This window comes from Falco biarmicus, chromosome 11, assembly GCF_023638135.1.
Source record: "Falco biarmicus isolate bFalBia1 chromosome 11, bFalBia1.pri, whole genome shotgun sequence".
Lineage (NCBI taxonomy): Eukaryota > Metazoa > Chordata > Aves > Falconiformes > Falconidae > Falco > Falco biarmicus.
This window is the reverse complement of record NC_079298.1, coordinates 30573816-30588550: the sequence shown is the minus strand read 5'-3', so window position 1 is coordinate 30588550 and position 14735 is coordinate 30573816. Positions and strand designations below refer to the sequence as shown.

Genomic DNA, 14735 nt, shown 5'->3' with positions numbered 1-14735 from the left:
TCCTTCCTGCAGCTCTGCCTGGCACCACTACAACAAGCAGATGTTTTGTGGCTCACGGCTGCCCCTTCCCCATGTCAGTTTGGGTTTTTGGCATAGTGACCAGCCAATGTGCCCGGGCTGTGACTGAAGGAAGGGGAGCATGCATTCCCAAGGGGCTGCACTCAGCCCTGTCCCCGCAGCAGGGCTGCAGCACCGCCAAGCCCTCTGCAGCCAGGCACCAGCCAGTCCTCACCCCCACCTCCCAGAAAGCAAAGCATCACCTGAAGGACTGACAACATCCCTTCGTTGTCACCGTGAGGACTTGCATCCCACGTGCGCCATGAGGACATGTACACCACCCGCTGCTGTTGGACCCAACAGATTCAACAATGGTGGCCCAGTGCCTTGCAGCAGGGTGGGATGTCACCTCCCCAGGGCACATGTGTGTGCACAGGACAGTTCAGGTGTGATCTCTAACATGCTTAACCTAAAGCTCTGTCGTGTCCCTCCCGGCTTGGTACAGCACCAGCTATCCTCCCGCGCCCAGGGCAGCACAGCGATACACAAAGAAACGAACTCACTCGCTCAGGGTGGTGGCATGAGCCGGAGCCAGCCCAGGACTGTCACCCTGGGGTCACCAGCCCCACAATAAATTCGAAATGGTCCCCGTACTAATAGCGGCTGTGGCGTCACCCAGCCGTTGCTGAGCTGCAGCGCCCTGTGGCTGCTGGGGACAGCTTCACATTCCTGGTCTGACAGCGCCACCTCGTGAGGTGGCCCCGCTCCTGGGGACGCGGCGGGGTGCGGGTGTCTGTCCCACCCCAGGTACCCCCCGCCCCGCGCGGGGCTGGCTCCGGGGGTGCTGCACACCGGTAGGTGTTTTTTAACCTGCCCACACCGGTGAGAACAGCAGGGGCTGCAGCCACGGCAGCAGAAGGGGACACGACGCTCGGCAGAACGCGATGGTGTTTCATCAGTGGCCAGAATGAGGAAGCTCAGGGCTTCTTAGCGACAGAAGGTTGGCAGGGTTTAATCCTGCAGCCCCCCCTCCCGCTTAGGCAAGCACAGAAGAGATGTGCAGTGCAGGAGAAGCCACCAAAACCCCTGCCCCACACTCTCCACAGACCATGAAACCTTTCCCACTCCCACCACAGCACAGAGCCCCAGGTAGGCAGACCCGCTGCTCTGCTACAAGGCACGTCGGAGACCCCAGGCACCATGGTGCCCAGAGCCTGGAGGGCAGTAGCAGCCCTGACCACAGACAGGGCAAACAAATACCCACCTGGGGAGCAGGTTCCTCCTCCTGCCAGGGAAACAGGTCACTGCTGCTGCAAGAGAGATGTGGTTCCTTCTTTTTTTCTCCTCTTCCCACTGGGGAGTCTCCAAGGTTGGGTCTCAGCGCCCCAGATCTGATGAAGCAGGACAGCTAAGAAGAAATCTGGGTTATTTGTCTGGGGCAGATGTAGCAGGGTCTCCTCTAAAATTTCTGTCACCACCTAAGCAGACATGCCGACAGCAGCCACACGCAGTGCCCAGGTGCTACCAAAGAACCTGGTACGAAGTTTGCCCAAATGGGGCAAGGGGAAAGGCTTAATTTCAGGACTGCCCAAGTGTGTTTGCAGAGCTGCTGATTTAAAAAAGTGACGTTTCCCTGAAAGACCTCAAAGGGAGAGATGCTGAGAACCCTGCTGTCTCCGAGAGCCCTGCAGCCCCCCTAAAGACTCAATGGGACAAGCACGTCACAAACAGCGTGGCGCTCTGGAACCCATCCCCAGAACATGGCAGCATAATGGTCACTGGTGAATTACTTTTGCTGGGAGCTTCAGCCCCTCTAAGCACACCCCAAAGGGGACAGAGGGGAAAAAGGAGCGTTAAGCTTCCGAAGTGTGGGTCCTCCCTGTGACACAGCTCTGCCTTCACACAAGTGGACATTTCCAAGGGCGTCCACCCATCGGTAGGCTGATGCCAGCCGACCCCATTCTATCCAGACCTTTCAGGATCCCACTTCACAGCATAGCGGGACACTGGCACACTGTCTTGATGTCCTGGGTGGATGGGGTGGGGGTCTGCAGTGATTGTCACTATACCCAGAACGACAACCTGCCCTCAGCCTGATGGTGCCTGCTAATTTGGGGCAATTTGCTACCAGAACCTGAGCAAGAGGACTCCTAGGGCACCAAGGCAGTGGGGCTGGAGCAGCAGCATTAGAGCACAGCACATGGATCCTTTCCATGATAGCAGGGTCATGCCTGCTGTCTGGGTAAGGTGGAGGAATGCAGCTTGTCCCCTCGAGCCACAGCACCTCCTTTCTCCTGCCCTACAGATGCCATCGCATTTGTGCTCAGCCTCCGTGAACCATGTACTTTTGCTCTTACAAGCAAAAGCTGAGCCTGGTGCTTTCCAAACACCCCGTGCCTCCCACCCAGAGCACGTGGGTGCTCTGGGACCCAAATTTCATGGACTGTCCCACGTCCAAATTCTCCTGCGTGTGCACAGGACAAGCCCACACCACACATTCCCTAAAGCTGTCGCTCTCAAAACTCATCCTTTGGTTCACATTTATATCGCATTTGGTGACACAAAGGCTGGATAATTCTCTCTTCTCCCCCTTACAGCAACCACAGCCTCCATGGACATGGGGCTTCTCCTGAAAGATGATGTTTTTGTCGACTTTTTCAACATGTTTCTCAATCTTCCCATAAGTCTACTCTGTACCATAAAGCCTGGGACCTTTCTGAGCTCTTCTCAGGTGAACTTTCAGCTTCTGTGGTGTTAGAGGCCTCAGGAAAATTTGGAATACACCACACTCAGGCCAGAAAAATCAGGGAAACCTGAGGACCTCAGCTTGGAGGTAGAGGTCTGAAAAGGAAGGGGATGCTCTTCTCTGTAGTGAGGACTAACTAGAACAGCGGGGCTCTGGGCTCCCCTGCCACCCTCCATCTCTTTCAGCTCTCCCCTTTCCTTTTGGTACAGGTTTTTGGCCCGGCACCCATTTACATCAGCAGCACGGGCTGGTGGGACCTCTGGCCAGAGCTGCCAAGCCACCCGGTGAGAAAACACCCCTAGTAAGGAGGGGGAGGAAAGGCACAGGGCAGGAGGGGAAGGAGCCACTTCTTTACCAAGGCCACTCTCTGGCTCTCCGGCTCATGCAGCCAGGAGATTATTTCAAACCCAGGTGTAATTTTGCTGTTAAGCCCTGGGAGGAGCACAAGTCATTTAAAGTCCTGGTGCAGTTTATGGGGTCCATCCAGCCCTCAGTAAACATCGATAGCTGGAGTTAAGGAGAGCATGTGTGGTGGCAGAGAAGGAGGACAGAAATATCAACCCTCTGTGTCCTGTATTCCTCCTGAATTCATCGGGAGTGAAGTCCTGTTGATGCTCAAAGCAGCTCAGCTCTCCCCGTGGATGTCCCCCTTCCCCACAGCCACGAGCACTGCTAGCAGTGCTCAGATCCCGTAGCAAAAGGGAACCTGCTCCTCCATGCTGCTAGAAAGCTGCCGTGCCTTCCTGCCTGGGCTCGGGGAAAGCAGGCAGGCTGTGAGGAGAGGCAGCCTTGCCAGCAGCCACGCAGCGCCGGATCTCCCAGCTTTGCAGGCAGAGCTCACGGGGATGCAGGCAAGGGGCTATAGCTGGAGTATCCCCCTTCTTTCTCAGCATGGGGGTGGCTTGCACTGCTGTCTAGCAACAGGGTGCCTTTCCCTGCCTCCTTCCCCTGTAGCCAGGGCCCGTTACTCACCCTAATCCCCAGGCAAGAGACGGCTCCTTGCTCACAGCCTAATCTTCTCCTTGGGCATGGGGGTTGCAACGCAGGATCCCAGCCCCCCGGCTTTACTGGCTTGGCTGGAAAAGCACCGGCTGCCTCACTTCTGCAAATCCAGCCTGTGCCTCCACTTCATCCTCTGCCAGAAGCTCCTGGGTTTCAGTCGGTCGGGGGAAGCAGGTGAGTCATTGAGGCACAAAAGAAATCAGAGTGGCTTCGCTGCCACAGCAGAGCTTCCTCTCACTGGGGCTGTCACCGCCTGGTGCCTGCCCAGCAGGTTGTGCCTCTGCTCCAGGTTGAAAAGGCATTGCACGTCCAATTTATAGGCATGCAGCAGATCCCAGCGTTTCCACGAGATGAGCAGGACTTTACCCCACAGCCAGGGGTACAGGCTCGCTGCCTGCACGCCGTTGAGCTGAAACGGCTGCTTAGCGGGGTTTACCATGCAGTTGATGGGTGGAGCGTGGCTGGAGAGCATCCCAGGGCATGGGAAACAGGGGTCCTGATGTTTGAGGTTTGCTGCTGTGCAGGGTACCCGGGGCTCTCGCACTGTATCGCAATATGCTCCTCATCTGCATCCTACACTGGAAAAACAGGGCTATACCATGGTCTGTCTTGCTGGCAGCAGGTCCGAACTTTACTGCTGTTTACTCCCAAACGGAGCCATCTAAGCCCAGCCAACTGCTTTGTCAGCACGAGGGAAGGCCGCTGGAAAGCTGTGGCAGCAAGTACACCGTGCTGCTTCTGGGTGCGTTGCTGCTGCTTCTCCAGCCAGCTTGAACCTCATGGTGAAGGGTGTTGAGGGCAAGCCCCAAACTCAAGCAAAAAAGACAGATGTTTGCAAAGGGGAAGAGGCACGATAGCTGGGCAGACTGTCATGGACATGAGCAGGTTGTCCTTGCAAACGCCACACATGCATCTCACAACCTGTCTGAAACTCCCGTTTCAGTGGGATTTGCTGGTCTCCTGGCTTGCAGCACTGCTGCCCTCTGGCAGCCTCTGTCAGGGATGCTGGTGGGGTCTGGAGGGCTTTCTCAGGGGCTGCTCCTGCATGCAGCCCTGATGCCTTGCTCTGTGCTCTCTCCAACAGCAAAACTGCTGAATTGGCGAAGTGCTGACCAGTGGCTGCTGGACAAGTGCGTCAGCAGGAGCCAGGGCATGTGGCACTTTCAGGCCTTCATCCAAGGAACAGCAGGTGGGCATGGGATGCTCGGCAGTCCCTTCTCAGCCAGCCGCAGGTGAGCTGCCTGGTTCGACACTGGCATGGAGCCTGGGGGCATGGGTAAGCACCAGCGGGAACAGGAGACACTGTGATCCCAGATAGAGCCCTGGAAGATGAGCCAGCAGCAGAGCCCCAGCATGGGCACTGGACATTGGGGAGATGCATAACCCTGGCTCTTCTCTACACTGTCCCCTCTGTTCATCCAGGTGATCTTTCCCCCCTTTTTTTTTTTTTTTTTTTTAAAAAAAAAGCTGCTTCGCTCATTAGCAGGGCTTTCAGAGACTCCAACTCCTGTTCCTTGTCTGATCCATAGGGGAAGAACTGACCAACTTCTGGCTTGCCACTGAAAGGCTTCTGGCACTTAACGAGTCAGATGCAAAGCAGAAGAACCTCTACCTAGCCTTGCTGCACAGGCTGAAAGCCACTCACCTGCGTGAAGGCTTCAGCATCATCACTCTCTGCAGGACCACTGTTGGTAAGAAACATGGGAGCTGGGGACAAGCAGTGCCCTTCCAGAGAGGTGGCCTTTCCTGGATGCTCTGAAGGAGATGGGATACCATCACCAGCTTTGTTTGGCTGAGGAATGGTCTGCATGGAGCCGTCACCCCATCGTAATCCCCTGCACCCATTTCAGGATCACTGCTGAAAGCCAAGCATGTTCAGCCCATCAGCACCAGCAGAGAGATGCTGAGCAAGATGCAGTAATGGGCACTTTTTATGATTCAGAGTTAATGGCTCCCTAAATTCCTCATCCACTGCAAGATGGGCACGAAGGAAGAGAAATCATGCCAGGCCCTGCTGCAGGAATATTGGGAGCGTTTATTATGGGCCAGCTCGCAGGAGCCCTCAGGCTTTTCTGAGAACCTCTACCCAACGTGTATTGAAAGGAGTCAGGGTTTGTCAGGGCCCTACTGCAGCAAGAAGCCCAAAGCAGAGATCTGGGCTCTGCTCAAGGTGGGAAGAGACACTCAAGAAATGAAGGTGCCCAATTTTCAGGTGCAACCAGAAAGGCAGCTGCGGCCAGCTGAGAGCACAAAGAAATCATGTCTGGATGCTTTGGGATCGTTTCATCAGCAGTCAGAACAGCCTGCAAACACTGCCTTTGGAGGCAAAGGTGGAGCAACTTCTCCCAAAAGACCTAGACCCAATGCAAAGCAGGTCTTTCACCTGGAAAACCTCTGTGAAGAGAAAGTCCTCTCTAACCTGTGTTCCTCTGCACCCCTTATCCAGCTGCCATGCCTGAAAAAGCCCATCAAGACCTTGAGTTTCCTTCCCTGGGCCCTTAGTGCTGAGACCTTCATGGGACGGCCCTTCAGGGACTTCTTGAAGCACCAGGACTGGTCTGTGGAGACTTGTCTCCTGGACCTGTGGTGTGACCTGGAGGAATTTCTGCCTGTGGTGCTGGAGCCCAGCAGAGAAAACAGTTTCTTCCTGCATCATTTGATTGGGAAGAAGATATGCAAGACTTACCTAGAGGAGAACACCATTCAGCAGCTTCCCTTGGATACCAGGACTCTCAGGAACTTGAGGAACCATCTGATGTCTGCAGAAATCTCCCTCTGGATATTCAGAGCCCAGAAGGAGATTTGCAAGGTACAGAGTGGTGCTGGCAGTGGTCAAGCCAGAAGGTACAGCTGGCATTGGCACCCCTCAGCTGGTGTGAGGGCTGTGGGCATGTTTAAGAAGAGGTATTTGGAAAAAGATGACGAGAACTGATTAGGAAAGGCAAAACTTACAGTGACACGCTACCTTGCGCTGGAACCAGTGACAAAGATGTGCCAGGCCAGTGGAGAGGAGCATCCTCACTGGAATGTGGGGCAGTGGAGCAGAGGCGAGCAGTCATTTAGCAGCTGTTAACCTCACTTGTTACATGCACATGCCGAGGGCCAGGGGTGGCAAGGCAGCGGCCATCCCTTTGCATCAGAGTCACTGGTTCCAGCACATGAGTAAAACACATGTAAAACCCAAACCCTTCTGGGCAGCCTCTGAGCAGCTCAGTGGACCAGCCTGGGTGTACAGATCCTAGCAGACCTGCCCAGGGCATCTCAGAGAGGTGTAACCTGCCCACAGTGTCACCACTGCAGCCTCAGGGTATGGTGGGGCTGGGGGTGGCGGTTGCTGCTGGAGCACTGCCTGAGGACAACCCACCTGCGCTCCTCCTCAGGTGCTCTGCTGCTTCTATGAGGAATTTCTGGCTGATGATGACAGGACGTTCCTCCAGTTTATGGTAAAGGGGATGCACAGGGTACGCAGGCACCCTCATGGGGTGTGCAGGCACCAGTGGGAATGTGAAAAGTTGGGAGAGAGGGAGGGAGGAGAAGCCCAGCAGTAGCTGCAGTGGTCCAGCATCCCACAGTGTACCCCAGCCAATGCTGCCACAGGGCAATAGGGCAGAACCTGCTCTGCTCCAGCTGCCTGGAGCAACGATTCACACACAGCTCTTCCACCACAGCATCCTGCAAATCAGCAGCGCTGCAGGTACACCCTGCAGGAGCTCCCCTGAGATGGGCCATGACCTGGCCCAAAAGCAAGGAGACACTTAAACACAGCCTTTCAGGGTAGGCAGGGGTGAGACCCGGAGCAGGCAGTGCACTGGGTAACTGCCTCAAGTTTGCCCACGTCTGGGTATTAACTCTCCCTCTTTTTTTCCTTGCCCACAGCAAACAGCACCATTAATGTGACTCAAACGCAGACGCACACACATATGTCCCCGTTTCAGCATGAGTGCCTGGCCAACACGCTGGGGAAAGAGGGCATGCAGCCTTTTAGCCTATGATTCAACCTCAAGTTTTCCACATTATTTTTTTCCACTGTGTAAAGGGATGATTTTAAAAAAGCAGTCACACAAGCACTCATCTTCCCAGACTATTGTCCCCTCCTAGTGGGAAATCCCACTAATACCCCCTGGTTATTAACACCCTACATGCTAACCTTACACCCAGAAACCTCCTTGTGGACAGAACCCCCCCCAGCATCCCAGCTGCTTGGGCCCCTGCACAACAAATGCAGGCAATATTGCTCGCTGCAGTGTTCTTCAAACCAACCCTTAGGTCTCTCCACCCCATCCCCCCAAAAAAAAATATTAAAAAAAAAAATCACCAGCTGATCCTGGAAATAGCAAGGAGAGGCTGTCAGGGCTAGTGCCCCCAAGGACCTGGCTTGCAGAGATGCCAGCATCTCAGTCAGCGAGAGGTGAGCGTTTTGGAAAAGTCAGCTGGCCACTCCTGACCCCGATTCATGAAATGCTCTTGGCTGCAAGTTAATTAGCCCCCCAGGTTTTTAAGCATCTCTTGTCAAGGAAATTACCCCTCAGAGCAGCGTCCGGGTCTAGGAGTGCAATTAGCACTCCGGCAGGTGTCAAGGCCATGGCTCTCGGCAGGCACCATCCCCCATGCCAGCTTCCTCCCGGGTCTCGCTGCACTGATATCAGGGAACTGCTCGGGGGCTTAGCGGGGATATTTTTGGTGCTTCCTCTCAGCAGCCTGTATCTTGGTCAGGAACCAGCTGCTCTGACTCTGCTGCTTGGCAAGCCGTGCAAACTGCTCGCTGGCGGGGAGGGCCAAAACCCGCAGGAGGGTCTCAGCGGTGGGCGAGGGAGGTATCCCCAGGGCACGGGCCAGCCCCAGCCCCAGGGATAGCAGCCAACCCAAAAGGCACATGAGGTTATCTCTCTGCCTGGGACACCGGGGTTCTTTACAGCCCTCCTGGGTGGATGTTGATTTCTTTAGGAAAGCTGCTGAATTGCTGGCACGCTGTTGTCTGCCCTACCTGGGGGACCTGCTGCATGTCCCCAGGACATCCCAGATGCAGGCAGATGTAAGCCAGCTTTAAGCAGCTGCATGGGTGGGTTTAAGGTCTATGTTGAGCTTTGTAGAGCTCACATAGATTTCATCCAGATGGTTTAAAGCTAAAGCAGAGATCTAACTTGGGTGGGTTTGTACTCTGAGGTACAGTAGAAGGTGCAGCTAGCCCATCAGGCACAGCACAGGAGTGGTCTCTCAGGTGGGGTCTGTGCTCTGTGCGATCACCCTCTGCTCTTCTTACTGCAGTCTCTGCAGAGTGTTGTCCCAATGCCAGAGGTGCAAGCAAGGCCATGATGTTGGGAAAGATGGATGTTCCCTCCTGTCCCAGTGGATAAACCAGTCCTTGAAGTTGAGCCAGGCCTTGCATGGCACGAGGAACTTGGAAGGTCTCTCCTCTGAGCACTGGTGATTAGTTGCCACTCGGGACCTCCATCCGGGCAGAGGTGGAACCTTTCCTGTGCAGCACCGGTAAGGTGATGCTCTGAATTTCTGCCATGGTTCACGTTGGCTCAAGCTGATAAAACATATTTTGTGCACCCGTAGTGACGTAGCACTCAGATGTACTGCTGCCAGGTCACGGACATCATGGAGTGGGTTGGGACAGGGTATCTGGGAGCCATCAGCTATAATCAGAGCTTTGACAGTGACAAATGGGCCAAATTCCCTCCTGCCAGTACCAGAGGCACCAAATGCCACATCCCTGCACTGGCCTGGGTCGCCAGATCAGACAGAGGCAGCAGCAAAGTGACTGAAACCCAAAGCCAGCAACACCCACTGTCACCCCACTTCCACATCTTGACCTCCTCCTGTGGAGGCTGGGACTGGCCATACTGGTGTAACACCCCAGCTTTGTCTTACGTCACGTTTTGACAATGACATCAAGTTTCTGGGCACCTTCCAGAGCACTGAGAGTGACAGCAGTCACCTGTAGCAACCCTTAAGTAGCTTGTGGGGCCTCCATCATACCTGAGAAACGCAGTGTGACTGGTAGGTCATGGGAACAGGGCACAGAAGGGGAAAGGAAACGTAAGTAACAATCGCAATACGGCATTCTGAGCTCCTCGTGGCCAGAAGGAATGAACATGGCATCTGTCCCCTCTTCTTTATCTGATTAAGACTCCCAGAAGATGGCAACAAATGAGCTGCCTGTTCAGAAACCCTTACTGGCTGTGGATAGCCCAAGCAAGGAAAATAAGCTTGTGTCTCAAAAGCCCATCCCTTGATGGGTCCAGTCTGAGCAGGCTAGAAACAAGGTGGACTCCCAACCATCAAGCCCTTGCAGGTGCTCCTGCATACCCTTAGGGGACTGGACAAGCAGGGGTCTTCCCTGCTTGCATCCCATCATCCAGTAGAACAACTCCAGAAAGAGAAAGAGAGAGAGAGGCCTAGCCACCCCTGAAAGGCATGTTTTGGGGTGTTAATCCAGCCAGAGAGGGTGGAAGTGGGAGGATTTCTCTAAAGCAGATGCCAAAGAGGTCAAACCATGTGGAGGTAAAGAATTCCCACAGCACCCAGTCTCTCCTGAGCCAAGTTCACCGTGCAGACATCAGCATGGTGGCTCTGGGCACCTTTGCCCTACAGACAGCTGTGAGCAGGCTCTGGCTGTCACCAGAGGAAGGGGCCAACCCTGTTCTGTCCCCACAGACATCAAACTGAAGAACAGAAAGACTGTCCCTATGAGAAAAACTAAATCAAGCACGATGGAGTCCACCACCGTTGCAGTAGAGAAGCCATCTAGAAGACCAAGGTCTGGCACCTTGCAGCACAGGACTTTGCTGGTTTTTTGCTGCTTCCACTCCTTTCAGGAAAAAGATTTTTCCCATGCTTTCCTGTAGTGCCACTGCCTCTGCTTCACCACCAGGCCCCCTCAGATGTAGCTGTGGGTGGCCCATGGGTCTGAACTGTAGAGTTACCAGGGAAAGGAGAAAAATGATTTAACAGGTCAGGTGAATGCCGTGACCATGAGAAGCAGTAGAAGAGGGAAGTGGCTTTTCATCCCTCCTGTTTCACTGCTCCACACCTTGTGGTTCCCTTTTTCTGGCCCAGCAAACACAAAGCCAAGCAAGAACTCAACTGTCCAGCCTAGCAGTCAAGAGCGCTTTGTCTTGGAGCAAAAACCCACGTGCCTTTGCAGGTTTTCCAGGCTGGCTGATTCAGTTGAAGCTCTGGCAGCCTGCAACACACAAACAGAAAAGGAAGTTGCTTTTTTCAAAATGAAAGTCATCCTCTTCATCAAACTCTTCCTGAACTCCGGTATTCCCCCTAAGTTGTGGGTAAGATCCTGGGACCCTCCCAGGAAGGCTGAAGGCTGCTGCCTGCTCATTGCTCAAGACCGTTGGATCACAGCTGCGAGTGGTTGTGGGGAAAGGGGAACCAAGAAGAGGTCAGGATCTGCTCTATCAAAGCACACCGTGAAGCTTCAGAGCATAATCTGGAGCTTGGGACCTCCACTTGGGCCCAATGGGATAGGAAGTGATCCACCACCAGACCCATGCTAGCACTTGACCCAAATAGACTGAGAAGTGTGTGGACAAGGAGATGGTGAAATCATCTACCTGCTGGAGAAATACCAGGGCTGAAGCACCAGGATGGGTACTGCATGCCACCAATTCAGTCCTTTCACTCTCCAGAGGTCAATGTCACCCATCATCCCCTCCCCGCTGCACTCAGCTCTTCCCCTTGTAGTAGCCATGACTTTGCCTACCTTCCCTTTGGAAAGCACACCACAGTGCTTTCCACTGAAATCCAGGGGGATCCTGCCCTTCTATTTGGGACTGTCAGCCCAGACATAAATATTTTATCTTCTTCAAGACTGCCAAAATGCAAGGTGGGATCAGGGAGAGAAGCATGCCTAGGGCCCATCAGGAGTGCTACAAGCCACTTTGGTGAAGCAAGGTCTCTTCTGTGGCCAGGTAAACATCTCTGAAGAAGAGAGATACTTAATCTGCAGTTTGTCTTCCAAGGGGCTACTGAACCGTGACTTCTACCATAGGTAGAAGGTCATCATCTTCCCCATCCTGATGCACTTCTGGAGAAGGTACCTATCCCCTCTCTCCAAAGGTGGGGGAGGCTCTGTGGATGCCACCCTTTTTTCTCCAGCCATCCGTCTCTCTGACATGATGAAAATACAGATAAGACACTCCCCAGGAGCTCAGCTGTAGATGCCTGTTTGGAGGTTTGCTGTCTTCAGTATTTCTCATACAGGTTCTGCACCTAGAAGGTGATGAGGAGCTTTTGGGTCTCTGTGAAGGACAGGGTGCCAATCTCCTTGCTTAGGACAAAAACACCTTCCAAATTGTATGGCGTCCACAGTCCAAATAAGCTGAGTGCCTGTCCTCCTCCAATTTGTCCATAAACTTGTTCTTCCAATGCAGAGATGTTCAGACCTGGGGTTTGGTGTCCCCACAGGGTTCCCCTTAGAAGATCCTAACTCCTTCCTTGCGTGCAGTGGTGCAGGCCTGTTGAAAAATGAAGCATCTCTGAAATCATTCCTTTCCATCAAATTCAGTCAAAATTGCCCAGTGGGTTTTTAGAAGTTTCTTTGGGGAATAGGGAAGTGGGTGCAGGGACTTCATGACTAAAGAAGTGTTGCATAACTCTTGCTTACTTTGATAACCAAGTCAAAAATAGTCTCATGCAGAAGTAAAATAACAGATGTTTTGAGTTGCAAGTCAGATGGGAGCAGGAAAATGAGAACCACCATGCAGCCAAACACCAAGCTCAGTGGCATTACATGGAGGATGCTGAGAAGATCTGGAATGGAGAACAAGCTTAGTCGGGATTTGAGGTGACACTCACCAGGACATCTCAGAGGAAAGGTATTTTTCTTTCCTCATCCACTTGTTTAGTTTAGATATGGTGAATAACTCTAAATAAAAAAAACCCACACAAATAAAGTGGTGCTAAGTGCTGCCAGTTTGCCTGACAACCCAGCTCCTTAACTGAATATTCATTTGGAAATTGTCTAATTGATTTTTTGATTAAAGGGGAAACCAAAATAGGCACATAAAATCTCGCTTTGACGGTCGAGTGGGTGTCAAAAAGCCAGTGTTCCGCTCCCTATCATTTATCACTGTCAAGTTCGGGTTTAAAATCAGCAGAGTTACAGAATTTTGATAGCTGCAGGCAGGTGCTTGAGCTACTGCTCCGCAGCTGAGCTGGGGTAACAGACCCCTGGGCTGGTGTTCTCCAAGACCAGCAAGCCATGTCCATAAGCTCAAACCACCCCACACCTTGGGTATTCCCCTGGCCAACAAGCAGTATTCAGCTTGAGTCTTCACCTTGTTAGAGAGCCTCACTGCACTTCTAAGGCCACCTCAAGAACAGTCGCTTTAATGCAAAAACCTATTGCCACCAGAAAAAAACCCAGACAAAACCTAACCCATCACATACGTATTGCTAGCTAGTGACAAACCAGAGGCATAGTTACTTAGGAGCTACCTGTTGTGTTATCTGGGACAAAAATAAGTGTTTGCCAAGGTCTTCAGTGGGAAGAGAGACATTTAACCACTGCAAACTGTTGCAAAGGTTAGGACAGTCCCACCACTGCCCAAGTGGTGCAGCCTGTATTAAGTACACAGAGCCTCAGAGAGTGAATACAGCAAGCTACTGCTCTGGAGGGACAGCTGGGGATGTATAGAAGAAACCATGATCTTTCTCACATGGACATGAATCCTGCAGTGACTGTCCCTGGGGCAACTGTCCCCAAGCCACACAGCTCCTTGTAGCACCTCCCAGGGATGAAGAACCAGGGCCAGACAGATCAAATCCCTCAGCTCCGGTGGTGCGTCTTGGGAAGAAGCATGCCATCTCTCAGCCCTCTCTTGTTTCTCCTGCCCTAGCCTGTGTGGCTGGCACATGCAGCCGGGTTGGAAAGGCAAGTGCCACCACGCCGTGGTGGGGCAGAGCTGTACCCAGGGGTGCAGCACGGGCTGGCTCCTGCTCTGCATCGCCCGCCAGCCCTGGCTGCAGCACCCTGACTCCCAGAGAGCAGCAAACCCAGTCAGCCTGCAGCCCCCAGACAGCTGCTGCTTCTGGCTGCGCTAATGCCTCTGCCGCCTTTTGCTCAGGACGTTTTTCTGTGCCTTATCACACTTTTAATAATGACCTTTAGATAAAGGTCTTGCTTTTCTGACCTTCAGATTAAAAGCTTGCTTTTCAGCTGGGAGAAATTGATTGCCTTTCAAAGGTACTAAAATTCCTAGGGAAAACACCTGCAATTCCAGAGAACACCTCCTATCACGCACACCTTTCTTTTCTCCAATTTTGAGGGTTGCTGCTTTGCACAGATGTGGTGCATGCACAGCTGGGATGGTGGCAGACATTAATCCATCCCCCTTCACCAGGCGTCACTGGCACTGCCTAGGCCTTTGAATGAAGCAGAGGGGCCTGTCCTGCTGAGCCTGGACATGCTGCCTGCACCCCGCTCCATGGGCACGAGCAAGGAGTTCCCCTTGGGAGAAGCTGCCCAAGCAGGCAGAGAGCTGGGAGCACATTTATGCATAGGGCCAGCTGTGCACACCCATCTCCCCAAAGGCCCTTTCCTTGCAAGCCTCCCATCTGCCACCAAGGACCCTTCAACCCTACAGCAGAGCCAGGGTTGGACATATCACTCCCACCCTGCAACCCCCAAACTACTTCACAGTCAAGGAGATCCAGGTAATTCAAGTCCTTGGTCAACCACCCTTCCTTGACCTCCATACAAGCTCCACGGGATTCAAAGGGGACAGCACATCCTGCTGTCCTCCCTCATTTGCCATCATAACGCTGACTGTACAGTACCACTTCATCTCTTCTCCCTCACCAGACAATCACACCATCATTGTCTTCACTCTCCTGAAAAGCATCCAGATCCTGCTGCCACAGCCCCAGAAGAAAAAAAAAAAAAAAAAAAAAAGAGCCATTGGAGGAGCAAAAAGGTGAGCCAGCACTAAAAGGAGTGCTCCTGCTCTCAAGGGTTGCTCTGGCTGCT

The 14735-nt window shown here is 53.2% G+C and overlaps 1 protein-coding gene across 1 annotated transcript; it reads left to right on the top strand.

The window, feature by feature from the left end:
- The first annotated feature begins 1485 nt into the window (after positions 1-1485).
- RGSL1 (regulator of G protein signaling like 1) lies at positions 1486-12622 on the top strand. The gene is given in 15 exon segments (XM_056356207.1): positions 1486-1555; positions 2595-2676; positions 2952-3027; positions 3790-3919; positions 4830-4934; positions 5275-5436; positions 5596-6554; positions 7126-7188; positions 9011-9046; positions 9048-9184; positions 9186-9232; positions 9881-9959; positions 10191-10595; positions 10674-11037; positions 11677-12622. Coding segments are annotated over 15 exon segments (2964 nt in total). The 3' UTR covers positions 11926-12622.
- Positions 12623-14735: the final 2113 nt, after the last annotated feature.